The following is a 26,649-nucleotide window of genomic DNA, read 5'->3' on the forward strand; positions in this document are numbered from 1 at the left end:
GATTCATGTCCCTTAGAACGTAAATAAACGATCTCTGTGATCTCAAGGATGTCCTTATCTAAGATCGCTGGTCAATGGTGCCGCCTGGTTACACGGGCCGTTTGACCGCCGCGCCTGCTTAGCTAGATCCGCATCCGAACTGTTACTGTCTAACTGGGTCAATTAAAAAAGTCCAGAGTCCCTGAATAAAATACAATTTGGCCGATATCGATTTGATTTACAAAACCTCTCTTTATCTCGAAATCCTAAGAGTTTCCCCCAACCTTATCGACGCGGAATCCGCTCTAGCCGCCCAAAAATCGTTCCTTATTATGAAGACACACGCAAGCGCGGATCCAGCTTCGTGCCCAGGGGGGTGGGGGGTCACGTGGTAAAGGCCCGGGCCCCAAAGGGGGGGTCACGTGGTCTATTTGTATAGCCAACCTCCCCCCCTGGATCCGCGCATGGACGCACGCGTCGTCGTCTCTGAACATCCGTACGTATTATCATACTAACGATCGATTTTTGGTCGATTCCGGGTCGATATGTTTGGGAAGACCCTTAAGGGACAATGTGGTAAGTTGAAATTCAAACTCTTTAATGTCAAACAAAGCATGTCAACACCTACATTAAGACCTACTTTGTTATGCAAACACTTCTGAATAAAATGCGAATTGTAAAGAAAGTGGCATAATCGGAAAAACTATCATATAAGTTAAGATAAGTAGGTAATTAATCCGCCCATAATTTAAAATGTATACTTTTGTTTTTTTTTTCACCGGCAAGTCCATATAGCCTCAAAAAGTTCCACATCCAAGCTCCGCCCCTCGGTACCGCCCCTTGCGTACGCGCACCCGTATCGCATTCAGTTACTGAAGTCCGGTCGCGCTTTCAGGACCTGAACTTTTAAACTCTGTCAAAAGACAACGCATTTTACAATGTCGAAAAAAAATGAACCATTTTTAGTATGTTAAATAGAGTTAACGCAAGGTAGAAAACTAATTAGGGAATTAATTAATGAAGTTTTAATTCAGTGTCAACTAAAACCGAGATTAGGAACTGCAAAGGCAGTTTAATAAGAATAGATAAAAGTCAAAATACGCCATGTAACATCAACGTAATCCTTGTACTTATTTATAAGTGTGAGGTCTTAACCAAAATTTTTACAGACCATTGCAATACGAAAACAAAAAAAAAGTGAATTGTCTCAAGCGGATATATACTTAATAGATATTGTATAAATATCATCATAATGGAGTACATACGTTCGAACTTCATATTAGAAGAAGAGGAGAAATACCATCAGCAAATTTACGACCAGCCACACTTCGATGCCTATCAGGAGACCTGGAACCAACAGGTAAAATCAGTTTAACTTCCGAAATTATTTCTGTCTCGTCCTAGTTTCTGGATTGTCAAAAATACCCGCACCCGCAGTTTGTTTTGGGAACCTACTGAATCCCTACGAATTGCCTAAATTGATAACTTTCTGATTGGTTAAACATAGTTTATTTTTCTGCTCTTCAATAATTAAAAATGTTTTGAAATTGACGTTGTGTATTAGTATTTTAACTCACCTCGGTTTGGCCTCCTTAGTACTCGTATAAGTTATTTATCATACATACATATATTTTTTCCAATTTAATAAAAAGTTATACACCGCGTGGTTCACATTAGCTTAACGACATGTCGAATTTAACGGGTAAGATCTACATCCGATATCGGATCCGATAATAAACGCACTTAAGTTAACCGCCCATTTGTTGCAACTGAAAATTACTTTTTCCCCTCGCTAGCTCGGAAACACGTGTTTTGTCCTTTAATACCTGCGGGTAAAAACGCATTTTATCCACTAGTGGGTAAAGTAATTTGACCTTGAATAAAGTCAAATTAACTGCTTTAAAATTGATAAAAGTAGGTGAATCTAGTAATAAAGATGATTTACCACCTGTGGAACTACTGGAAGCAGTGATAAATGCATTTTTTGCGTTGTAGTTTCCTCGCTATTGTGAGGGGAAAAGTTTTGTGTTACACTCGGGTGCAAATGTATTTTACTTCTCGTGTGTTAAAAAACTCGCAAGTTCAGGATTCTATTCTCGAACCACTCGCTTCGCTCGTGGTTCAACTATAGAATCCTTTCACTTGCTCGTTTTTCAATTCCACACTCGGCGTTAAAATACAACTTTGCCCCCTTGTATAACAAATAACTATAAAAGAGAGGTGAAGTTGTGTTGATTTGCATTATAATAATAATAATATAATAAAATTCTTTATTCAAATATAACACAACTAACAGTTACATTATTGGTAGATAGGTATCAACAACTGTCCGATTTACATAAACAGTAAAACTAATTAGTTGCAAGTTATAGGTACATAATGCGAAGAATGAGTCCATTACTTCCCGTACTAGTTAAAAACTGTATCACGGTGAAGTAAGATTCGTCACCCGTAAACAAAATATCACCAGATGCATAAAATGTTTGTTCGCAGTTAGTAACAATTCTTCAATAACATTTGAACCTTACGTACATTATTTTAAGATACAACAAATAATATCAGGTGGTGGCATATTTGCGTAATTTCAAGCAAATGCACACCTGGTTACTAAGAGATAACTTAAACGTAAACACATAGAGTACACATTATTTGTTTAATAGGTATCTACTTATGGGATTTCAATGCCTATAAATGAAAATGAAAAAAATATTTTTCAAGTAGGCATATTACAATGCGCATATGAACGTCAAATAAACTACGCTGGTTCTAACCATACGCCTCAGCCTCGAGAAGATTTCAGTCCCCCTTCAGTTGGAGGCGAGTATCCACTATGCGACCGGCAAGAAACTCGGCGGGCCACTTTTCAAAACATTACATCTTATAATTAACATGCATTACTTAAATAGATACAATTTAACATGCAAAAGTATTTATCAAAAAATATTAACAGACTATAGGTACTCTATGGAAATTTATTTTAATAAATTATGTATTTCCCTGTACTCAGGAATATACTTACGCGCCCGTGGCGTGTGACCGGGAGCAATGGGAATGGGGAGAGTGGGGCGAGTGGGCGCAGCAGGTGGCGGTCAAAGAGGAGGCTGAGGACCATGCCGGAGTGAACGCAGGTAAGTTGAATAAATAAATTAATACAGGATATCCTTATTATAGGATATTGACGACCGGTTTGGCTTAGTCGGCAGAGACCCTGCCTGCTAAGCCGCGGTCCTGGGTTCGAAACCCGGTAAGGGCATTTATTTGTGTGATGAGCACAGATATTTGATCCTGAGTCTTGGATGTTTTCTAAGTATGTATATCGTCGCTTAGCACGCATAGTACAAGCTTTGCTTAGTTTGGGGCTAAATTGATCTGTGTAAGGTGTCCCCAATATTTATTTACCTATTTATTTATCTATCCTTACACGGAGTGGCTGAGACTGAGTCCCTTTGCGTGCAGCAGATGGTCAAAGGAGCAACAAAGATTCGTCCCTGAATCGAGGTCAATCTTTGGTTTTGTATGAAATGCTTTTCACCTAAAGTCCGGCTATGACAATGTTTTTGAAAGCCTCTGCAAAACGTCATATTTACAGCTAAATTTGACGTATACTGGTTTCCCCGGACCTATCAACGCGGAATCAGGGGGGCAATTTTTGAATCTCGCATACGGGATTTTGTCACTAAAATACCGGTTGAAACCGGAGACTCGCTTATTATTTTCAGTGACAATCTTCTGAATTCGAACGCGTGAGGCCCCGGCCCTGGGGGCCGATTTTTGAGTCTCACTGTCACTAAAATACCGGTTGAAAACGGTGACTTGCCTATTATTTTCAGCGACAATTTTCTGAATTCGAACGCGTGAGACTCAAAAATCGGCCCGCAGCTCTAGCCGGCCAAAAATCGCTCGTTAGTATGAATATCGTTAGTAGTTTTCGTCGGCGAAAATCAATTCCGCGTCAATATGTTTGGGGAACCCCTAAAGCATCGGTGAGGCTGATGAGACTCTCAAAATCGTTGCCTCATTTTGAACTGACTCTAGTATCCACAAAATGGCAGCATCAGTAAAAATGTAGTCACATGAAAAACATTGTGTCTGCCCCTACATTTCCACGAGGTAGCCTAGGTGTGTGCATTTGTCCCGCACCTGCACAGGACGGCCATAAACTTCACGTAAACAGCGCAAGCGCCAGGGGCCAGCGCAACGCGCTTTGTATACGGTCAGGTGCAGTCCAGTCAATGGAGACTTATTGGGAGGGATGACATACCCGCAAAATGGCAGCGCATCAGTAAAAATGTAGGCTACTAGTCATGTGAAAGACACATGTCTGGCCATACATTTCCACGAGGTAGGTGTGTGCACTTGTTCCGCACCTGCACAGGACGGCCGTAAAGTTCGCGTAAACAAAGCAGGCGCCGGCGCAACGAGCTTTGTTTACTGGCAGCTGCAGTCCAGTCGACGGAGACTTTTTGGGTGTGATTCTTACCTGTGTCACCCTTGTCTTACAATTAAACTTTATCAGTTCTGGAAAAATATTATTGTAATTGCGAGAACAACTCGGTGGTTCCTTTCTCCGCGGTTGGCCCTGCCCTGCTGCTGGCGGCACTGTTGTGTAATGTGTTTATATGATTTTTTTTGTAAACATTAATAATACATTTCATTTTAACATCCATAATTATGAAATACCTACTTAATGATGATGTTTAGTTAAGAATATATGTCAACGAAAGAAAACTGTTGCATATGATTCATCGTATACAGTTTTCGTATGTATACCTAAAGCCTAATACATACCCCATAGTCCCCATACTATACATAAGTTATAGACGTTATAGTCGTAAACTACGACAACTTTGTACATGTAGATATGTCAAGCCGTATAGGTACGCAAGTCGGGCTATTGTTGACATCTAGGGTAAACAAAGAGTAATAAAACTGCAATGAGGTACTTTTATGATCCCGTACCTAATTCCAACGGAAAAATGGTGTTGAACAGATAACGATCCTCATAAATCCTCATTAAAAATTACAAATAAGCAACTAGGTATTAATTAGGTATTTCGATTATTGATTTCACTTAACAAAACCAAAAACGATATAATACGGGACTGACAAAACCCAAACATAAAAGATTACCCTTGAAATGTATCGGCTTTTTAGGCTTAAAACTAGATGGTGCTGTTTCGCAGCCTGGAAGTGGGCAAAATCATATTTTTCCCAAATATTTTTGCGTGTTTTTATTCTAGATCAAATGACATATCGTCGCTACTTTTAAAATACCTCTTATCTCACGCTGTTCCTCAAAGTTAAAACGCAGTAAGTCTATATGCATTCCATACATACTTACTACAATTTTCTTTTCATTGATTGACGAAGATACAAGTTTTTTTAAAAGTAGTGACGATATTTCTTTATTTTAATATCATGATATCATGTCAATACACATTTTGAAAATAATAAATTTGTAGACATCATCAATGTTGTTATGATAGTAGCTATTTAATAGGTGGCGCTAAAAAATGGAGGTACGATTCTTAATATGAAGATAAATAATTCTTGGCAAAAACTGATATTTATAAAATTCCGGCCTGAACTTCCAAATTAGAAGAGAAGAAAAACTAGGCCATATGGAATTCATCCAGTTCATAATGTTTTCCTTTAGGTACCTACCGAAAAGCGTTAAATTAAAGCCCGCCTCGACCCAATAGTTTGGAAACCCTAAGCTAGGCTACCAAACTTAATGAAATTATACTCTATTTGAGTTTTTATTCCGCAGAACTTCGATCCCCGAGCCGCAAGGAGCGTACAGCGTTCACGAAAGCCCAAGTGAAGAGTCTCGAAGCGGAGTTCGCGCGAGCCAACTATCTTACGAGACTGCGACGGTATGAGATAGCCGTGGCCTTGCATCTCACCGAGAGACAGGTACCTACTTAACACATTTAGTACCAGATAAAAAATGGCGCACTAAGTCAGAAGCCGGTCGTAATTCATTACCGCTCGCTTATATGTCGAGAAGCCGCCCAGCGGGTTCTCCGGCATATCAGCAATGTTCACGAGTACCCACCAGGCGGGTTCTAGGTAGCGAAATTGTTAATTATTGTAACTTACCAGCGAACCGCTCCAGCTTCGAACGGGTTACACCAAACCTTGACAAAATATACCTAAACCTTGCGACGACCGAATTTAAAAATAGGAAAATATGCATGTATGTATATTATACAAGCTTTTGCCCGCGGCTTCGCTCGCGTTAGAAAGAGACAAAAAGTAGCCTATGTCACTCTCCGTCCCTTCAACTATCCCCACTTAAAAAAGCACGTCAATTCGTCGCTCCGTTTTGCCGTGAAAGACGGACAAACAAACAGACACACACACTTTCCCATTTATAATATTAGTATGGATTTCGACAGACTGCAGCCGATACAAATCGTAGACCATAACAGTTAATAGCTCGGGTTCGATATTTATCGATAATGCTTCATATACAGGCAAAACGACAATACCTACCCGTGATTAGCGCATAGTGGTTTAAATCGTTAATCGAAATTTTCAAAACGAATTTCATTTAACCTTACCCTTAGCTGCATACTTCTCACGCACTGTCCTCTTCCTTTCACCGGGCGGCGTTGCCAGATTTCCCGCCAATTTGTTTCTGTGCTACGCCGTAGCACACGTAGCACCGCTACGCCGCGTCGCGTAGCACCAACTGGAGAAAGTCATATTTCACATTTAGTCGGTTTTCTCGGTCACAATTCAACGAGCTGGCTGGTAAGAGAAAGTTTGCCTTTTTGAAGACAACAATTTCAATCTGCCATTGACCCTTAATTTTTCATGTGAAACTGTTGTATAAAAATTATAAAATTAAAACCATCGCGCGTTAAATCGCGCTTATCTGAGACAGGCTCGAGATATCCAGTGCATCACACTACCTCAGTAATTATGCAATTGTACGCCGGCGGAGCGGGAGTTATAGAAAAATCGTTCTCCCTAGGGAGTTACGACATTTCTAGTACCGTATTCAACTTTTTTTCCTAATTTTTATACTGAAAGTATAGCGCATTAGGGTAATTCCGAAAGTCGTCTAATTACGAAAGTCACATAAAAATCACCATTATTTCCAACATATCAAGATTCCCCTTTCGGAATTACCAGAGCATTTTTGTCATTCGGAATTACCCTAATGCACCCATAGTAAGTTTTATAATTACTACCCTAGTATTTTAATTAACAGGTGAAAGTGTGGTTCCAGAATAGAAGGATGAAGTGGAAACGCACCAAGGGCGCTGCGAAGTATACGAAGAAGAAAGACTAAGGATTTCGTACACTATAATATTCCACAGCTTTGCCCAACGCTTCACAGTAACTAATGTGTCAGACGGACGGACAAACGGACAGAGGGCACCATAATACACACAGATAGGAATGTTGAAAAAAAAAGTGAGACATTCGAGTAAAAATAATAATCTGTAACTATTTTAGAGTTATTTCGCTTTTAGTGAACTCTGAAGCGATGGCAAAGCTATGTTCATTCATAAGGGTAAAGTTACTTTAGTGCGTTTTCACATTATCCGATCCGATATCGGATGTCGGACCGATATCCCATACATCACAGGCGCCATCTTGGATTTTTTCCATTGAAATCCTTCCGACTTCCGATATCGGATCGGATAATGTGAAAACGGACTTACAGTACGGGTTATGAAATAAATTGTTTATATCTAGTAACCGATATAGTATTGTTAATGCGTTTTCACATTATCCGATCCGATATCGGATGTCGGAAGGATTTCAATAGAAAAAAATCCAAGATGGCGCCTGTAATGTATAGGATATCGGTCCGACATCCGATATCGGATCGGATAATGTGAAAACCTCAGAGGTGAAAACGCACTTACGGTGTAGGTAGTTTTATTCTAGAGCTTTGTTAGTGTTCCTGATACACAATTAGATAAATAAAAAAATACGCAAATTCATGAGATAAGGATATGTTTATTAGACAAATTCATACCTCCGGCAGTGCCGAAATAAACTAAACAAAATATTATAACCTACCACGATATCTTTGGAAGAGCGTCCGTGGTGGCTGAGCAACGGATCGTGTAGTGGAACTTCCAAATACTAACACTAGAAGTACGAACTGAGACGCTTGAGCGAAGCGTACAACGTACGTTTGTAATGTATGCGGGTGGACTTTGCTTGACGCACTGCCCGCTTCGCTCGAGCGTTTACAGTTCGGTCACTGATGGCTCAACTACATTGGTTTGGTCGCTTGCGATGTTTACACAATTATAATACAGCTGGTACCTTTAGTTGGAACGAAGTTTTATTGTATGCAGCATGACTACACTGATACGTGACATCTTAATACTATGTATTTTATAAACTATTATTTGAAAGTGATAGGTATCACTGTGCCTGTTGCATACTCTGCTTTTACTATCGGTAGGGCCAAAGGTCAAATTGGTTTATCATGCATCAAAATTTTCGTACCATTATCATGTCAAAACGATCAAACTAATGTACTTAAGCCATAACATGGAATGCGTCTGATGAGGTGTCTTTGATTGCATTTCACAAAGTATCCCAATATAAGAATAAGACATAAGAATCTCATGTTATATATTATTCTTACGTTACTTGTTCAGAAAAAGAAAGCACGGTAGGCACATTCAAAATCATTGTAGCCAGCACGGGTAGCATGGTCGCGCGATAGACGATAAAACATCAGGCCGTCCCTATCGCACTTACTATAGTGCGATAGGGACGGCCAGATATTTTATCATTTATTGCGCGACCATACTTGCCTGTCTGGATTAGGTTGCTTAAAGTAGTGCAAAATGTATAAGTTTACGTTAAGTACGTTAGCACTTTAAAAATAAAACTTCATTTGTTTTGATATCTTTTTGTATTTCCATATTATTATTTCTTAGATCTTTGTAAGCTACTTTCGATGCCAATGATCAACATTAATAATTTGAAATCAGGAGCGATTCTATACTTCAGTTATTTTAGTAGTTCCAATTAAAACCTTGCCTAGCTTTACTTTTATCATTTACCGCAAGTTCTTATTGGTTGAATCAATCTTTGAAAATTTTATTTTTAAATAGAGTCATTCGCTTTAAAATGGTTTTTACTTATTATTGGTTTGTGCAAAATCTGAGCTAAAATCATACAAACCCAAGGAAAATCAGGCAGACCGACCACCATGAGATGCGTCCTTGCGAGAGTCCATACTTAAAGAGATGTACGGAGATCGCAACTCGTGCTAGCAGGTCTGCCAGCCTAAGCTAACCAAGTGGCAATCGCTTGAGCTACGACAAAAAACGCTTTGTCTCTCTCTTTTATATTAGTGAGAGTTGCGTTTCGTTCTACGCAGCGTAAGCTGTTGCCACGTTGGTTAGCCTCGTGTCAGGTGAAATAATGAGGTCAAAGTTTAGAAGAATATCATCATGAGCATTTATTGATCGAGCCGACGCCGACGCCTCGGCAGACGCTTCCATACACAACATATCATCGATAACATTGGACCTTTACTCTATGTCGATGGACCAAAAATAAAATATGTACTACTAATTCTCAACAATATATATAAGTATTTTTAACATACAATTTTATTCTCAACACGAGCTTTTAATATAAAAATTGTCGGAACTATCCATTCTGTGTGGTGGTTATATACAGTGCGGTACTATACAGGTCGAGGCACTGCTCCCTATCTAACAATCTGTTAATTAATTGTAAGCTAATATAAAATTAGGTTATGTATCGATTAAGCGGACCAATGAATTACGATTGTCACCCTTAAAAATATGCAATTCGATAAAAATAAAACATTATTTTAAAATATAGTTTCCTTAATACAATGTACTGAAACCATCATAAATACGTGGACCATAACTTTTTTTTGGTAGATTTTTAGTGCTATTCGCTACGCTATGAATACATGTGAATTAGTTTTCATAAAACAGGATTTATTACAATGGAAAAATATGCTTCAGTGAAATTCGAACTATAGTAACGCTACATCGAGTCCATAGTCGCGCAAATGATACGAGTGCGAGGCCGTCAGCAATAAATTATAAATGCAATACTAGCCGACTAGACAATTTAAGTCTTCTTGTGGCTTCCAACATAAATTAGGTAGGGTAAGCGGTCCTACTGGCACCACTCCTTACTATTAAGAACATTTAATCGTATCACAAGGCGGGGAGTGCCCATAATCCAGCTAAGTCACTTTATCACTTAGAGTGTCGGCCGGCTACTGGCCCGCTTACCCCATAGTTGCAATTAATTGATAATAAATATAAATGTCATTTCTATACCTAGTGTACCACGGTCAGGCTCCGTACGCTTCAACATGATTTAGGATCAATCGAGAGACACATTTCCATATAAAAATATAGTAAATTCTAGAGAAAATTCAACAGAGTAATCGATTATTTATAGTTTTCGCTCCAAAAGCGACATTTTGCCTTCGAGGCATCACATTCCATTCCAATCAGTATTATATTCTACTCCAACCTCCCTGATATCTTGTATACTTCGTTTATTGCATTAGAAAAAATAATAACAAAATCGAAAAATTGAAAAATATCAAACTAAGACACCAAAATAACAGAAATGAGCATGTTAAATAATTGTAACATACCTACTCGTGTCTTATTTTTTAATAAAATACTTAGAAACGTTTACTTTCTTTCTAATGCAAAAAAACCGAAATATAGTACAATTTACTAATCAGTCAATCAGCACAGAAGGAAACCGGCACCGGTAAAAGGTTCGCATCATTTGCGCAAATAAAAACAAAGCCTAATAATCGAGAGTATATGATATATTAAACACGAACGTCGTCGAGTCCTTAACTATATGTACACGGTATAATTATAAGGCTTCACGGTGGCGCCGCGACACTGTCGTCCGGCTCTCACTAGTCACTCGTCACTCACTATCACGTCACTGTCACTCACTGTCACTCACTAGGCCCGGGGGAGCGGGCGTGGGAGCGCGCTACATGACCAGGAAGATGAGGCTTCGTTATGGGCGCGCGTCGGGCGCCGGCGTCGCTACGCCGCTCGGCGCGTGCGAGACGCTCAGCGACTGCGGTATCACAGTTAAAGATTTGGGGATTTTTGGCATTATCATCGGGCTCGATGCTATTATGGGTAAGCTCGGGAGCACGGCCTCGCTGGTTATAGAGACCGCTGGGCCGAGTTGAGGCAGTTTTAGAGGCGTCGATGTGACGAGAAGGGATGGTGAAGTGACGACCGGCGCTGGGAAAGTTTGTGACGTCACTGTGGCGGTTTTGGGTGTGATCGGGGCTATAGTTATATTCTTCAAGCCGACGTTCTTCAATATGGTGGCCGCGTTGGAGCCGTGTACGTCTAGCTTCTCGGAATTTTCTGTGATGTTTTGGACGACTGTGCCTCCGTTTCCGAGCATGGCCGAGGTCTGGACTTCGGTGACGACAGTTTCCGTCTCTGGTTTCTTAGGTTTGTCGTCGTGCCGAGTTGCTGCAGCTTCTCGCGGCGCATGACGCACATCTTGTTGTAGTCCTGCAGCGTGATGTGGTACTGCTTGCCGGAGGACATCACCTTCACGAGGCTGGGCAGGCGGCGGCCATCGACTGCCGTCTGGATTGGCTCCCGAGCCGCTCGAGCGACGTTTTCCTGGGAAAAGAAGGAAGTGTAAGTTAAGCGACGAATAACAATACGCTCTAAAAAGTTGATGAAAACATTCGTAAATATCGTTTTAGAAAATATTTGATAATAGTTCATTACGATACAAGTGCAAAAAGAATTTCCTTTTCACACGTGAGTCGTAGTCTCTGAGTTTCAGTAGTAGTCCTCTGAAGTTTCGACCTGATACGAAATGAACCACTTCTCGCACTAGTGGATAAAAGTAAAAAAGCACCATATGTACTGAAAAAAATATTTGATACATAACTCCACAACTCTTCTCTTTCCAAACAGACTAACAATTTTTACAATAGGTACTTAATTATTTGCAAACTTATAAAAATTAGGACCATCGATTCTCTTAACTTCAAAACTTCGATAAATTGTAATTATGGGGTTTTTGCCCTTATCGGGTTTTGGCAAAAATAATAGGTACATGCTAAATAAAGTTAAATGAACGGGAAAGCAAAAGGAAAGCCAACGTTGGGGCTATTTGATAAACCGTTAAGCACTATAAAAGTTTTTCTTCTGGAAGGCTTAAGTATTAAGTGAATTAATATTGAAACTCACCGGCGTAATAGGCATGAGCGTCGGCCGCCACGGCTTGCTCGTAGTCTTCTGCTTTTTCGGCGTGTGCGGCTTGTCTTCCTTCTTCTTATCCGGCGCTGGTGGCACCGGAGCCGGCGCCGGGGCCGGGGCCGGGGCCAGCACCGGCGCCGGCAGCACGGGCACGGCACCGGCAACACGGGCACCGGCACAGCGGCAGCGACGCGGGCACGGGCGACGCCGCCACCTCGGTAGGATCAGACGCGGACACCCCTTTAACTAACTGCTGGATGTTGTGTAAAACGTTCTGTATAGCCTTCCTCCCCTGAGCGTTAGGGGTGTTAATGGCTATCAGCTCCGGCGGTAGCGGCTTAGATTTCTTCTCCTTCGGCTTAGGTTTAGGTAGCGCGGCGGCGGCGGCATGAACCTCTTAGGATCCTTATCCTCCGCGCTCTGACTCGTCTTTAGCAAGCTTTTCCCGTTAACGGCCGGCTTCTTCCTGAATTCTATCAGACTTATCGCCGGCTCGCTTCGCCTCGGGGCGTCGTTCACTACGTTATCGTACGCCCGAAGCCGGCTCTGGACCGAATCGCTGTAGTTCGCGGCGTTTGTGGACGCGTTATGCGCTAGAACTAAATCTCCGCTTCGGAAGTATTTTTCTAAAAGAATTAAGTGTCTTAAGAAGCTCGATTGGTTTCCGTAAGGTCTTTGGAGGTCGTTCCATAGCTTCTTTGTTTCGACATCATACTGTATTGTGGTATTGCATTTCTCCCAGCCTTCGGGAGTGACGCCTTTAACGTTCCCGAACTCTATGTTGCACTGTAGATTCATTTCCTCTTCGCCTGGGAATAATTCACGGACTGAAATAGACGGATTCGTTTCAAGCCTTTTAACCGGATTAAGTATTTCACCTCAGACTTCTGTTTAGGATCTTTTTCAACCGTCAGCTTCTTCGATAATTCACTAAGATTCTTCTTAACTTGTGTAAAGCTTTCAGACTGTTGCCATTTGTTTTTCAAAGTGTTTATATCGGCCGGCTTTTTATTTGATATGCTCTCAATGGTGCACTCCTCATTTATAGACAAATTTTTCATAGTAACATCTTTAGATTTTTCCGGATCGAATACTTCATCGTCTTTCTTTTTGTCCTGTTTTACAATCATCTGTCCGAGCTTGTGTAGTCGTCGCGCGTTTTTGTCATTTATCCTCTGCTGTAGACCAGGTTTCTGTATTCCGGAGAGATGGTGAACTTTAAGTATATTTCTTTGCTTCTGTGTTAGATTAGGTTGGTTCATGAACTGTGCGGGGTTGTTCTGTTTCTGAAGTAAGATTTGTAGTTCGGTCTGTTTGTCGAGTACAGGGTCGTTGTCAAAGGCATCCGGGTCGGAACCATCACTTTGTGTTGGTTCGGAGGGTTTAGCGTTAGGGACAAGTATTTTGTTGGATGAGATGAGGCTCTCGATGTCTTCCTCGTCAGGTTGTGGCTTGGGTGTGTTGTCCTTGTCGGGGCTGGCTGTTCTGTCGGGCGAGTCGCTGTGAGGCTGGTCGGGGTCGGAGGGCTTGCGCTTGTTCTTGGAGCGCGGCTTCTTGCGCCCCTCGAGTGCCAGTTGCGGCTCTTCGCCTTCGTGTTCCGATTCTGGTGGCACTTCAATGTTGTGCACTTGGAGAAGCCTGGGGAGAATATGGATGGTGTGATTATTTATTCACTTTTTGCGTATCTAGAGGACGCAATGTCATTTAATAGATATCTATGGGTGTAAATCATAGAGGAATAAGAAGAATAGAGTTGTAACTCTACGCTAGATGTCACTACAAATAACTCGAATTTACTGATGTATGTAATTACAACTCTTTCCTCACGGTGTAAAGCGATTATGGGTCATATTGAGCAACCAATGCGTAACTCAAAGAGTAACTCAGTCACTTTTCATAATTAAGCTATAGTATTAATTTTCTGAGATGAACTTTTCGCTTTAGCCGTAATCTGTTAAACAAAGGCCTTTGTTTCTATTATTCCCGGCGGCTAGCTCCCGTTTCCACAGCACGTGGTAAAGTCTCAGTGTAGTTAAAAAGCAACTATCATGATAGCAATAAGGGTGAAATAAAAAGGACGAGTAGTACTTTTAGTAAATAACTTTTACAATGGGACCAATGCTGAAATCGTAAAAAAAACTTGCCTGTTCCATACATTCCGATTGACGTGATGTCGCTTATTTATATGGAACATTTTTTTCGCGATTTCAGCATTGACCCCATAATAAAAGTTGTTTATTATGACCTTCAAAAGTCGCTACGCTAAGTATGGCCGATTCTTTTTATTTCACGCTGTATATGTGCTAGGTAAAAATAAAACCATATACACAAACGTGGTGTAGCAATAAAATAAAGCAGTATACACACCTGCGGCGGTACTGTCGCGCGTGCGCCGGGTTGTCGTCTGGCCGACGCAGCAGGGTCGTGTAGTAGCGGCATAACTTGCATAACACCGGCTTGTCTGCCAACTCGACGGGGATGCCAGCCGCCGCCAGCAGAGGGTTGATTTCGGTGTGACCCTGGGGATGAAAATCAAAGGTGACATAATGAGATTTTTTTTATACTACGCCGGTGGCAAACAAGCATACAGGCCGCCTGATGGAAAGCGGTCATCGTAACCTATGGACGCCTGCAACTCAAGGAGTGTCACATGCGCGTTGCCAACCCATTAGAAACTTGTATATTCCCTTTTGGTGTGTTAAGTACACAAAAAGGAGTGTACAAGTTCTAAGGAGGGTTCGGGCTGCCGACGACTCAAAGGACAATAGACGGAACAAATTAGTTCCATAGGTCCTTCCGTCACCAACACACCGCACCCTCGTTGAGCTTAAATCTATTTTCATACTGAGAAACCAAACAATAAAATTGTCGCAATCATAACGCGCGTCCAAAACGTTGTAAACTCCGCAAAAATCATCGCGCTTAGTGTAGATACAATTACAAACACAACGCATCTTTCTATAACTTGTATGGATGGCAGGATTTGCACGGTACTCCTAGTATGTGTAACCGGGGTAGTCTAGTTAAAAGGGTAGTTTGAGCTGTCGATAGACTTGTAGTATAATCTAAGAGTCAGCTGCAGAGAAAACTAGACCCCTTTGGCCTTTTTATACAAAGTATGTACATAGGCTTGCAGAAGTGCTTGCACGGTGCACAGCCCTGAGCACAGTATAAAACCAGTAATAATTCTTCCAACAAAATTTGCGCCGCGCGGTTCGTCCTTGAGTAGCGCTCGCACGCAGCCAAAACGCAGCGAGGTGCAGAGAGTACATGCGGAACCGGAGGATGCCGGTCGCGTCAGTACGCACCGCGCTGCCGTGTCCAAGGTCGGTGCGTGCGAGAGAGCCAAATAACGATTGCCGCTGCCGGAGATTAACTGAGCATTTCTTTTTTTTGCCACTTTTTATGAAGTGTGATATTTTTGAAAAAAAAAATGCTATTTCTACTCAGAATTACTAGCTTTTTCAATCCTAATTCCTATTAGTTAAAAAAAATGTCCAGTATGTTTTTTTTGTTACCATTTTCCGTACATGTTGTATGGGGTAATGAAAGAGAAAGTAACAAAAATGTATGGACATTCTGGGACACTTTTTGTCTCCCAGTGAGATTGAAAGTACTCGTGATTCTGAGTAAATTCCTAAAACAATCAAAATTTTTTTAATGGCAAAAAAAAAGAAATGCTCAACTACTGAGTTGTCCTTATACTGCAGCCCTGGTGTAGCTGTATGCAGCATACACACCTGGTGCAGGATGTGCACGTGCTGGTGCTTGGTGAGCCGGCGGCGGCACAGCGCGCAGGCGAGCAGCGGCGCCAGCAGCGCGTGGTGCGCCGCGCACAGCCCCAGTGTGTGCAGCCCCGGGTAGTCGCTCTGGAGCTTTAGCTGTTCACAAACATTGCTTATCAATACATTTAAGAATATCAATGTTTTAAAATAATTCTATGATATTGTAGTCAGAGATTAGAAGATCAAACATGTAAATGGTTAAGACGATAACCTGACCACAAAATTAAAATTTAGAAAAAAACCCCGACATGGTGGACCGATTTTCATGAAACATGGCTAAGAACATTCCCGACTAACTCAGCTTTCAAGAAAAAAAAAAATGAAATCGGTTCATCCGTTCGGGAGTTACGATGTCAGACAGACACGTCATACTTATAACACCTGGTCGTTTTTTACGTCGGGAGTTAAAAATCACTTCCGAAATTCCTGACGGGAACTCTTATCTTGATGATCCCCTTGTGTCGGGTGCCGGTTTCAGGCAGGCGCTGACGGCTCTGCTGACGGACTCGGTGGGTTCTTTAGCTGTCTGTATGTCCCACATGGTACAGTATAGTGTACTAACCGGCTTGCTGACGGGCGCTGTCATCTTTATGAACCGTCACTTGCGGCGGACGGCGCGTTTCTGTCTACTCACTGACAGTACTAGCTGAAGATCCAAAGAGTGTAATATCAGATTCTAACCAGCTTGCTGACGGGCGCTCTCATCTTCTCTGTGTACTCACTGACAGTACTAGCTGAAGATCCAAAGAGTGTAATATCAGATTCTAACCAGCTTGCTGACGGGCGCTCTCATCTTGATGAGCCACTTGCGGCGGATGGAGCGCGCGGCGGCGGCGCCGCAGCCGTCGGCGTGGCAGCGCGCGCCCAGCGCCGCGTCCGAGTCCGACTCTGACGGCTCCACTGACGGACTCGGCGGTTTCTCTGGTTGTCTATGGAGGGAAAAATAATAACAATTCAATTATGATATGTTTTACAGTAGTAAACAGGTCTTACGCATGCTAACCGCACGATAAAAGTACACTGCCAGATTGCATAGAACAGCTGGCTAAAATAACCTCGTCTTCTCGCAAAATAAGTAGATACTACTTAGTCGATTTAGCACAACTAACAGTTAAAGTCAACAATTTCTAAGCTCAAAGAAATGGTATAAATCAAAGAAAAACTATTAAATCAGTAGACATTCGCTTCCACCTAAAACTCTGAAAGAATGAAACATTTTGTGATCTAACTGATCTGTGAAACAAAGAAAAGCAAGGACTGCAGTATGGTGGACAGGCTAATATACATAAACTCACTGTGGCTGCAGAGGCTGTCCTGGTGGCTTCGGGGCCCGCTTGCGGTAAGAGGGACACTTGGCGCGGTGGTCGACATGACAGTAGCAAGCATCACACAGACAGCTGTCTCTGGTCACACTCTATCATTGTGATATCACTGTCTATGGTAGAAACTTACTGTGGTTGTGGAAGCTGTCCCGGCGGCTTCGGGGCTCGCTTGCGGTACGAGGGACAGTTGGCGCGCCTGTCGACATGACGGTAGCAAGCGTCGCACAGACAGCTGTCTATGGTCAGGCGCTCCTCGTCTGAAATAAACAAGTTTACGTAAGTTCAGGCAAAAATCTGTGAGTACTTCGATATGTTGCTTGTAGGACCATTAAGATATCCCACATTTTAACAGCAAGCATGGTGAATGAGTCAAGTTGAATATCAGTTTACAAACACCAAAAAAACGATCCCGAAACCGGTTTTTATTTACCGACACGAACGAACAAATGAAATTACTGTAAAAACAACTCTGAAATATTACGCACAAAACATTTTCTGATTAGCAATAAAATAAAAGAACTAATACTTACTGTCCAAAACTTTCTTCTGTCGCTCAGTACTCTTCATCTGTGCGATGTGGCAAGGAGTGTCGAACAGCCCAAACTTGCCCCCGCAGTAGAAGCACTGGTCCTGGCACAAGCGGCCCGGGTGGATGCTGAAGGAGGAGGCCTTCTCCGGGATCACCAGGTTGAGGGTCTCTTTGGGCTCGGGCTCTGGGGCTGCTTCAGCTTCCACTGTTGGGTTATAAATAGATTAGGACACGCATATCGCTTGACGAAGCGATATATCTAATACAAGAGTTGTAAAAATATTGCTTGGTGTGAATTTTGTAAGGGATAGTTGTCGGCTTGAATAGATTTTATAATTATTAGCACTTTAATCGAACTTTAAATTTTATCTGTTTAGGGTTTCTCAAATTGTCCAAAAAGGAACTGTTTCAGGATTCAATTGCTAAGACAGCTCAAAGGAAGGTTGGCCTAATCTATCTTAAAATATAAAAAAGTATGATGTGCAAACATAAGTTCATAAATTAATAAAATGCAATGAGCAGACTTATAGAAAATAAACATGTCATCTGTTGTTATTGTTAATTTTATGAAAATATAGGAAAGTTCACTGTCATGCTTAGAACTCTCTTAATTAGACTATGTGATGTGTCGTGTGGTTGTAATCACAGCTGGGCACCGTTAATCAAATAGTTAACTTCGATAATCGTTAATCCGTTACTAAAAAAGTTAACTTCGTTAATCGTTAAAGCGATACATTTCAACAAATTTAACGTAAGTTAAAGTTAATCGATAATCCGTTAACGCGTAAAAAGAATTTTACTGTAGGGTATTCCCTGTTATGGTCACTTCCTGTTGGGGTTGCCAAAAAGCTACCCGATCATCATACACAGCTCCTGCGTGTCTAGAGAGAATTCTTGGCTGCATATATGGAAGGCTGTGCTGTGACCTGAGAGCTACTACCGAGAGCTGTGTCAGGAGAGCTGAAAGATCACAGCAGGCGAAAGCGCGATGTTGGTGGTATCGGGGCGGTGAGGAAGTTCTAGGGAAGTGAATGTGGCCGTAAATCCCAATTTACGTCATCATCTAATTTGCTGCTCTGACAGTAGTACAGTCGCCATGATAAAACCTAGGACTCACCGAATCGACGTTGGTGAAAGCGAAGCGTCGTTAACAATATTTATTTGAGTAATATTTCGCGCTTTTAGCGATCGGAATCGCTAATATCTAGAATTTACTGGTAAATCTTAGAATTTGCCGTAGTTCGGGCTTTTATAATAGCGTTCATGACGTATTTTTTTTGCGGCGCAATTGGAGCGTGGCGTGTTGGATTAACGATTAACGGACTCTGAGGAATTTAACGGAAGTTAACGAGTCCGTTAACATTTTTTAAAGTTAACATAAAAGTTAATCCGTTAATCGAAATGTTAACTTCGTTAATTAACGGATTAACGAGTTAATGCCCAGCTATGGTTGTAATCATGCAGTAATTTTTACCAAGTTAATAAAACAAGTTTTAAACCAATCATAATGCCGAGAGAAAATATTAATCAGTTAAATGTAAATACCCAGAAGTTTTTAGATATTTGAAACAGAAACTTATCCTGTTTTATCGCAAACCATTGTTAGTTTACATGATTTTAAAATATTCTTTAGTTAGATGGAATTATAAAACTTCTAGGTATTTTTATGGTAAATATACAACTAGACGCAAACGAAGAAAAGATCTCGCTAGAAGAATTATACCTTCAACGAATAACTTTATAATGTCTTAATTTAACAGCGACTGTAATAGGACAGACATTGCATGGGTTAAATTATTCCCTTTATAACGTTTACTGAAGTTGACAAGACGATAAAAATGTTTGTCCCTTTCCATCATATCAATACCTCAGAAACATGTATAAGGGGACAAATGTCTTTATTTTTGAGAAGTTTGACATTAAGATAACCCTTATGCAGTTTGTGGTGTCAAAGTTGTTGTCAAAGCAACTTGGCCTGATTACTATAGCGACCATCATATATCACAGGGGTCACCAATTAGTTTCTTCAGAGGTCCTGATTGTATTTAAGAATAAGATGAATATCCGTCAGTGCCCGCCGAACGTCTTTACAATGAAGTGGTCAACATTAGGTAGGTCGACGGCCCGGATGCGGACCACGGTCCGTCATTTGGCGACCCGTGATATACCACATTGAAAAATGATGAAATATGAAGTTGCGTTTGCGTCTAGCGTGTGTTCGGGTGAGTGTAAGAGCCACACACCGTGATTGTTAAGGCGGTTACTGTAAGACTTTCTGTGCCCACCCTCTGATCCGGCTGCCGCGTACGCCTGTGAACAAATAATACTGATATTAGATACATCATTTACAATGAAGTCGAGAAAATTGTACGCAACGAGAGGTATCCGCGAAAACGTCATCATTTTAGTACAACTATAACTAGTGCCTACACCAAATTCTGGAAATAGTTGCCAGTCCGAACCACATGCTCATGAACCGTAGAATGCTGGGATAACGCAATGAAAAAGGAATAATAGCGAGTCAGTGATGGATGGTAAAAGCATGAATAGTATAGGTACTATGAGCTGCAAAAGTGTATGGAGACATTGTGAATGAATTCATTGATAAATTGGCCATGCACTTTTGCAGCTGATAGTACATACATCCCATTAGAAAACTTAGACAATAATTTTTGTACATTGATCAGCCTGTTGCAATGATCTGAATTTATTGTTTCGCCAATAACCAATTTAACAAAACTACCTTTTTTATTGGTGAAAAGTACGAGTACCTACTTAAGTTATTGGAGTAAGTATCGGTTTCTGACAAGTTACCAAACGTCAGAATTATGTCATTAATTTCTTGAAAGTAGGCTACAATTTTCAAGTGAAGTGACGACATAAATAATGTATAGTGTTTTTTCTATTGTGGTCCTATTACTAGTGCCAGAAAGATGTTATAATAATGCGTCAATCTAGATTCAGTCATTCAACATAGAATATTGAAACGGAGCCACAGTTTTTTTAACCTTTAAATCCTAAACACACTATACCAAGTGCCAATGCCGAGTAATTGATAAAATAATAATCCATACTAATATTATAAATGGCAAAGTGTGTGTGTCTGTTTGTTTGTCCGTCCTTCACGGCAAAACGGAGCGACGAAGTGTCGTGCTCTTTTAAGTGGAGATAGTTGAAGGGATGGAGAGTGACATAGGCTAATACTTTTTGTCTCTTTCTAACGCGAGCGAAGCCGCGGGCAAAAGCTAGTAAGTAATAAATATAAGCATGCACATTGTTCAAAAGTAGCAGTTTGCAATGCTACGACGTAGATCCGTAGAGGGTCCGGCGTAGACCAGAAGGGCACTGGCCGTGACCTCATTTCGCGACAGACTGTTGACCGCCTCAGAGGCTCGAGTGCCCGATCATGTTGGGTGTGCGGTGGAGCGCGGCGTGCATGTCAAACAATTGAAGCTCATGTAAGTGTCATGAGAGACTCGAGCATAACACTCCACGCGGATCTATGTAAGGGACCGGCCACATCTAAGAGACGCATGTCCTGAGGTGCGGAACGGACGTCCGCGCCACGCCGCCTGAATGTAATTCAAAAAACGTCTCCTCAGTACATTTTGTGTAGGAAGGACGTAAGACGCGCCCCCAGGCGGCGCGGCGCGCGCCACGTCTTACGTCAGGCGGCGTGGCGGAGAAGTCCGTTGCGCGCCCCAAGACACGCGACGCTTAAGTGGGAACGCTGCCTAAGGTCGTAAGTCGTCATCAAGTGGATTTTCGGACAATGTAAACAAACCTTGTTTTTAAGCAGCCCTTAGTCCTTATTTTAAACGCCAAACTAATAAAGTTACGATGTTTGCTTAACCGATTCGTTGTGTTCCATTTTTGAAAATTTTACGCTACGGCGGCGAACAACTTTTTTTGTTGATTTTAAAGTGACAGGCCTCGTATGTCATACGCCACACGTAAAAAAACTGATGACACGCCTCTCGTGTCATCCGTAGAGAAACGGTTGACCCTTGCACATGTGGCGATATCAAAATCTCTGACAGCTTAGGTTGGCATGACTCTAACCGGAATGTCGGGTGGTGAAGTCGCACCATTAAATATGAGTTTGAATTTCAGAGAATTAGTGACTTTTCTGAAAGGACTGGGAATAAGTAATTAAGTAATATCAATTACAAAAAAATATTAGGCCTTCTTAGGCGTAAAATACACACGGGCAGCGGGGATGTGGGGCGTGGAGCCTGCCGCCTGCGCCGCGTCTTACGACGGGGCGTCGCCTGTGTGTATATAGTCCCTTAGGGTCCGATTAGCCCATAAAATTAAATGAAATGCAATGTACACCTAACTGAAATCTTAACTTCTCAATTTTGGTCAATTATTTCTGAAAGTAAAACTGAATTTACAATTGCAAGTCAATACTGCAAGTTTTGAGACACAAATATGGCAAATATCTTTCTTGCATATACCTTTGTTTCAAAACTTATAGCAACAACTTGCAGGTGTAAATTCAGCTCAAAGAAATAATGAGAGTGACGTGAAAACGTTGCTCACCTCTTTCCGTTCGATGGTGTAGTAGGCATCATCCTCGGCGGCCGCGTCGCCCAGCTCCGGCGCCGGCTTGCCAGCTCGGTTCTTGCTCTTCTGGAACGTCATCTTCAACGAACTCCTGTACTTCTTCTTATCTCTATCCGCCCCGCCCCTATTCAGCTTTATAACGGTCTTCAACGTCCCTGTATAATCCCCGGAACCCTGTTTAGACTTCTTTATCATATTCATATTAGCGATACGCTGTTTTTCTTTTAGCTTCTCTATCTTGGCCTCCTTAGCGGCTTTGTGAGTCAATAAACCGAGAGTTCTAAGTACATTTTCTTTACGCTTTTGGCTTTCGGGCGTCTCGTGCAACATCGTGCTGGGGCCCGGCTGGCTCTCCGTGGAGTTACGCGCAGATTTACCGGCTTTTCCTGGACTCTTGCCAGGTTTAGCCAGTTCGGCGGATTCAGATAGCTTATTTTCTGGTGGTTTAGTTTCGACAGGCGTCTCTGATTTAGTTTCCGTTTGTTTAATTTCCTCAGGGACTTCAATTTTTTCTTGTTTCGTTTCCTCGGGAATTTCCATTTTCTCTTCTACTTTCTCGACCTTGGGGATCTCCTCAGCCATCGGTTCAGGCTTTTCAGGCTCTGGTTTTAAGGCCTCAGGCTGCACGATAGGAGTAATCTCCGCGAGTTTCTCAGGTACAATACTAACAACTTTCGGGATTTCAGTGGCCAAAGATATGTCTTCAGGAACAACTTTGATGTTTTCTAGAGGAGGCGCGAGGGCTTCAGTCTCCATAGGCTTCACTTCGGCGGACTTGACGGCTACAGGTGCCGGTGCTACTGCAATTGCCGTCGGTGCTACTACGATCGCCGCCGGGGCCACTAAGATCGCCGGCGGTGCCACTGCTATCGGGGTTGGCGGTGGCGATTTTATCTGAGGAGGAGGCGACCTTATTTTCTCTAGAACTGCCATCTTTTCTTCTGGCTCTATAGCTGATTCAGAGGTTTTGCGAGATAGAGATTCTCTCGATCTACGCAGACTCGAGTCCACGACGCGAGGTGTTATTGATATCTGACTCGTATCCAAAACAACCCCCTTAAGCCCAGCCGTGGGGTTGTTAGGATGTAGGGTGGCAAACTGGTGCAGATCCACCTGTGTAGTAGGGGCCGATTTGTCCACAGATTTCCTGATTTCAGTCAACGTCACATCTTTGCCCAGTGATTTCTCAAAAATGCTGATAGCATCAGATTCCTTTGAATGATTAGAGCTTGTAGATTCTTTCCTTGAACTAAAACTATTCCTCTTGATTAAAGTTACGGAGTTAGGTAAGTCAATATCAATAGATTTTCTAACTTGGTCTCTTTTTACTATGGATATAGCAGAGTTGTTTTCAAAACAGCTCAGCACATTTTCCTTTTCTATAGGTCTTTCAGGAGATCTTACGGTTTGCACGTCTTTTAGTTGCTTTATGTCTGCTCCAGATTTGTTTATTAAAACGACGTCATTAGTAACCATAACCGTTTTGCTGTCAGTCGATCTAACTTCAGACTCCTGTCTCTGTCTTTTCTTGTCAAATTCTTCAAAAACTTTCAATCGGTCCATGAGTTTATCTATGCTCGCAACCGAGCTGACTTTATAGCTGATTTCTGGTTTGTTAGCATCCGTCGCCTTTTCCAGGGAGTCTTCTTCATAATGTAGTCTTATATTTTCACTGTCATCAGTCTTAGACGGCGTGCTGTCAGTCGTAACGGAAGGAGTCTCTTTGTCTTTGACGGGCGTCTCCGGTGTGATGATGCTATTGTTGTCTCCGAGTGGCTTAGACAGGCCATAAAACTTGGAGACAGATTTGGTCTGCACCTCATCTGCGGTCTCACCGGCCATCTCGTGGTCGCGATCTATGTTTTGGTCCAAATTGTTAATGAGATCGTCGATTTCCTTGGACAGGGTCTCGAGGGTCTCGGCCTTGTCGGCGTCGTCGGCCTGGCCGGCCGAGGCGCGGCGCGAGGCCGGCGGGAGGCCGACGCGCGGGCGAGCCGCCGCTGCCACCTTTCGTCCTCGTCTAGCTTTCCTCAAATTCTTTGCTACCTCCTTAGTGTTAAAAGTCTTGGACATACTACTGAGTATACTACTACGGGCGTCCAGAAGCGTGTCTTTATCAGTCTTCCCTTTCTTGTCTTCTGATGAATTTAAATTTTCTAACTTTAGCCTATTACTATTATTGTTGTCGGAGTCTAATGAAGTACTTCTTTTTAAGCTCGTGTTTTTCTTGCTCTTTTCATTAGTGTTACGGCTAGGTTCCGTTACGGGATCTGTTAATTTAGGATCAATGAGAGAAGGCACTTTTTCTGTAATAGAGATCTGTACATTATTTTCAAAATCTAAATCTAGTTCAGTCTTAGGCTTTTCTAATTTTTTATTGAGCTCCTTGCCATCACCGTCTGTGAGAGTCTCAGAGAGACTGACATCCGACTCGGTGATGTCAGAGCACTTGGAGATCTCACTGCCCTCCCGAGAGCAGGAGCGGCCTCGCTTCAGTTTCTTACAGTCTTCGGAGGCATCTGTGGTATCGCTAGTCTTTGAATCAGAAAGTAGCCTGCGTCGCTTATTCTGTTCTTTCATAACAACCTCATTTAAGAGTTTGCTTTTTACATTTCTTGGCTTTCCCCTTCTAACATTTTTATTTTCAACCAAGGATGGGCTGTTGCTGCGCTCAGAGCGCATTGAGTAGGGGCTGGTCCGAGACCCCAAGAGGCTTGTGGGTGACTCTGCAAGAACTGACTTGAGCATGATTTTGTCTGATGTAAGTCTTTGTTTCCTGCCAGCTGTCTTAGGACTTGAGGACCTAGAGTTAGGAGTGGTTTCGTCAACCGGTTCCTTCTTAATTTCAGCAACAGGTATCAGTGGAACAATTTCCTTGTCTTGAGAATTATCAGGTTCAGTTTTCACCACAGGCTTTCTGCCCCTAGTGGCGGTCTGCTTTATAACATTCTTAAGTTTACTTTTAGCTGTAGTGATAACTTTTTTGCTTCTCAAGGCTTTCCGGATCCCCAGCGGTCGTTTCTTGACAACAGCTTTGGGTTTTAAGTTTTTCTTAGGTTCTTTGGATGTCTTGGGTTCATCTTGGCTGGCTTTGTTCTCTTCGCTGATATCAGAGGCCTTCTTCTTGGCCTGTCGGGTCTTAGGTTCTATAGTAGTTTCCTCATCGATGCTCTTGTCCAGCTCATCTTTAACCTGTTTAGTTTTCATGATGGAATGTGTGGTGGGAGACGATCCCGTACTTCCGACATCAGGTACAGACTGGCTGTCAGCTCTGGATTTAGACCGGAGAGTGATCGAAGAAGTGGCCCAGGACTTGTGTTCCTCTCCGTCTGACTCCGGCAAGGTGATGTCAGCCAGCGGCTCCTCAGGGCTAGGGTCACAGCCACTGTCGTTCTTTACAGAGCTAGTTCCGCTTCTCAGCCGCAAGGAATCCTTCAACTTTGTGTTAGAACGACATTGAGCCATAATACGCCTCTAATGGACACATTTCTAACCTGAAACACAATAACAAATACAATGTAGCACCCCGCAATCCAAATTAGCGACGTGGTAATTTAGTTATAACTGGAATTAGATCGTTTCTCACATAAAATTAAGTATCGCTCGTTTCAGAATATTATAACGGGATTTACTAAATTTAATACTTAAAAGACCACTAAATTGCATTCTATAATTCTATAATATAAAATAAAGTCCTCGGAAACTTATTTCGTGAAATAAATCGAGTGACAAATCGTCGTAAACAAAAGCTGGGCCATCGGAACATCCAACAAGTTCGCGCACTATTTGTTTAAATTGATTTAATTTCATGGTAAAATACGAGGCCTAGTTTACAAACAATTGTTTAAAACGATTCAAAATAAGCCAAAACACTTGTTTACATCGCTTATTGGTGAGAAAATTGCGCCGGAAAGTCATGAAAAAGTCATGTTTTGGTGGCCTTAGTCGCGAATGACACCTAACGCCACCTACCAGCTGACGGTGCGTGTGCGTCGAGCGAACGAAAGCCCCAAATCATTTCCCTAGCCGTGGCGCACCTCTGCAATCTCCTCAAAATATACTCACATTTTATCCAACGAAACGTCCAAAAACCACAATAAAAGGTTAATTAGACACACAATGCACCATAATCTGCGAAAAAGTTCAATATAAACACGCGTTTAAACTTAGAAAACGATTTTTGAAAAGCCCAAATGTCTGCAGGCGTCCGCCATTATGTT

At 42.1% G+C, this 26,649-nt stretch overlaps 2 protein-coding genes across 4 annotated transcripts; one reads left to right on the forward strand and one right to left on the reverse strand.

Moving 5' to 3' along the window:
* Positions 1 to 533: 533 nt before the first annotated feature.
* Positions 534 to 7,641, forward strand: LOC125235116 (homeobox protein MOX-2-like). The gene is made up of 4 exons (XM_048141551.1): positions 534 to 1,339; positions 2,987 to 3,107; positions 5,750 to 5,895; positions 7,202 to 7,641. The coding sequence occupies exons 1-4, from the start codon at positions 1,232 to 1,234 to the stop codon at positions 7,280 to 7,282; spliced, it is 456 nt and encodes a 151-aa protein (XP_047997508.1). The 5' UTR covers positions 534 to 1,231; the 3' UTR covers positions 7,283 to 7,641.
* Positions 7,642 to 13,004: 5,363 nt separating this feature from the next.
* Positions 13,005 to 26,624, reverse strand: LOC125235113 (titin-like). Of its 3 annotated transcripts, none has more exons than XM_048141549.1 (9): positions 26,495 to 26,624; positions 22,406 to 25,923; positions 20,146 to 20,170; positions 17,862 to 18,065; positions 17,462 to 17,588; positions 16,779 to 16,938; positions 15,965 to 16,105; positions 14,592 to 14,743; positions 13,005 to 13,862 (listed from the first exon to the last, which is right to left on the reverse strand). In XM_048141549.1, exons 2-9 carry the CDS (start codon positions 25,892 to 25,894, stop codon positions 13,019 to 13,021), a joined length of 5,142 nt encoding a protein of 1,713 aa, XP_047997506.1. In that variant the 5' UTR covers positions 25,895 to 25,923; positions 26,495 to 26,624; the 3' UTR covers positions 13,005 to 13,018. The 3 variants fall into 3 exon arrangements, with proteins under 3 accessions (XP_047997506.1, XP_047997504.1, XP_047997505.1); XM_048141547.1 differs by having other exon boundaries at positions 20,104 to 20,170; XM_048141548.1 differs by lacking the exon at positions 26,495 to 26,624 and adding an exon at positions 26,311 to 26,481 and having other exon boundaries at positions 20,104 to 20,170.
* Between the last annotated feature and the right edge of the window lie 25 nt (positions 26,625 to 26,649).

Source organism: Leguminivora glycinivorella, chromosome 17, assembly GCF_023078275.1.
Source record: "Leguminivora glycinivorella isolate SPB_JAAS2020 chromosome 17, LegGlyc_1.1, whole genome shotgun sequence".
In the NCBI taxonomy this organism is placed as follows: domain Eukaryota; kingdom Metazoa; phylum Arthropoda; class Insecta; order Lepidoptera; family Tortricidae; genus Leguminivora; species Leguminivora glycinivorella.

Bases quoted from the DNA above. Each gene is read 5' to 3' on its own strand.
- LOC125235113 (XM_048141547.1), bottom strand. From the start codon at position 25,894: ATGGCTCAATGTCGTTCTAACACAAAGTTGAAGGATTCCTTGCGGCTG. The intron at 18,066-20,103 runs GTGTGTGGCTCT...ATAACCCAACAG, and splicing joins TAACCGCCTTAACAATCACG to TGGAAGCTGAAGCAGCCCCA. The intron at 14,744-15,964 runs GTGTGTATGCTG...TTTCATCCCCAG, and splicing joins ACGTGCACATCCTGCACCAG to GGTCACACCGAAATCAACCC.
- LOC125235116 (XM_048141551.1), top strand. From the start codon at position 1,232: ATGGAGTACATACGTTCGAACTTCATATTAGAAGAAGAGGAGAAATAC. The intron at 1,340-2,986 runs GTAAAATCAGTT...CCCTGTACTCAG, and splicing joins AGGAGACCTGGAACCAACAG to GAATATACTTACGCGCCCGT. The intron at 3,108-5,749 runs GTAAGTTGAATA...TTTATTCCGCAG, and splicing joins CCATGCCGGAGTGAACGCAG to AACTTCGATCCCCGAGCCGC.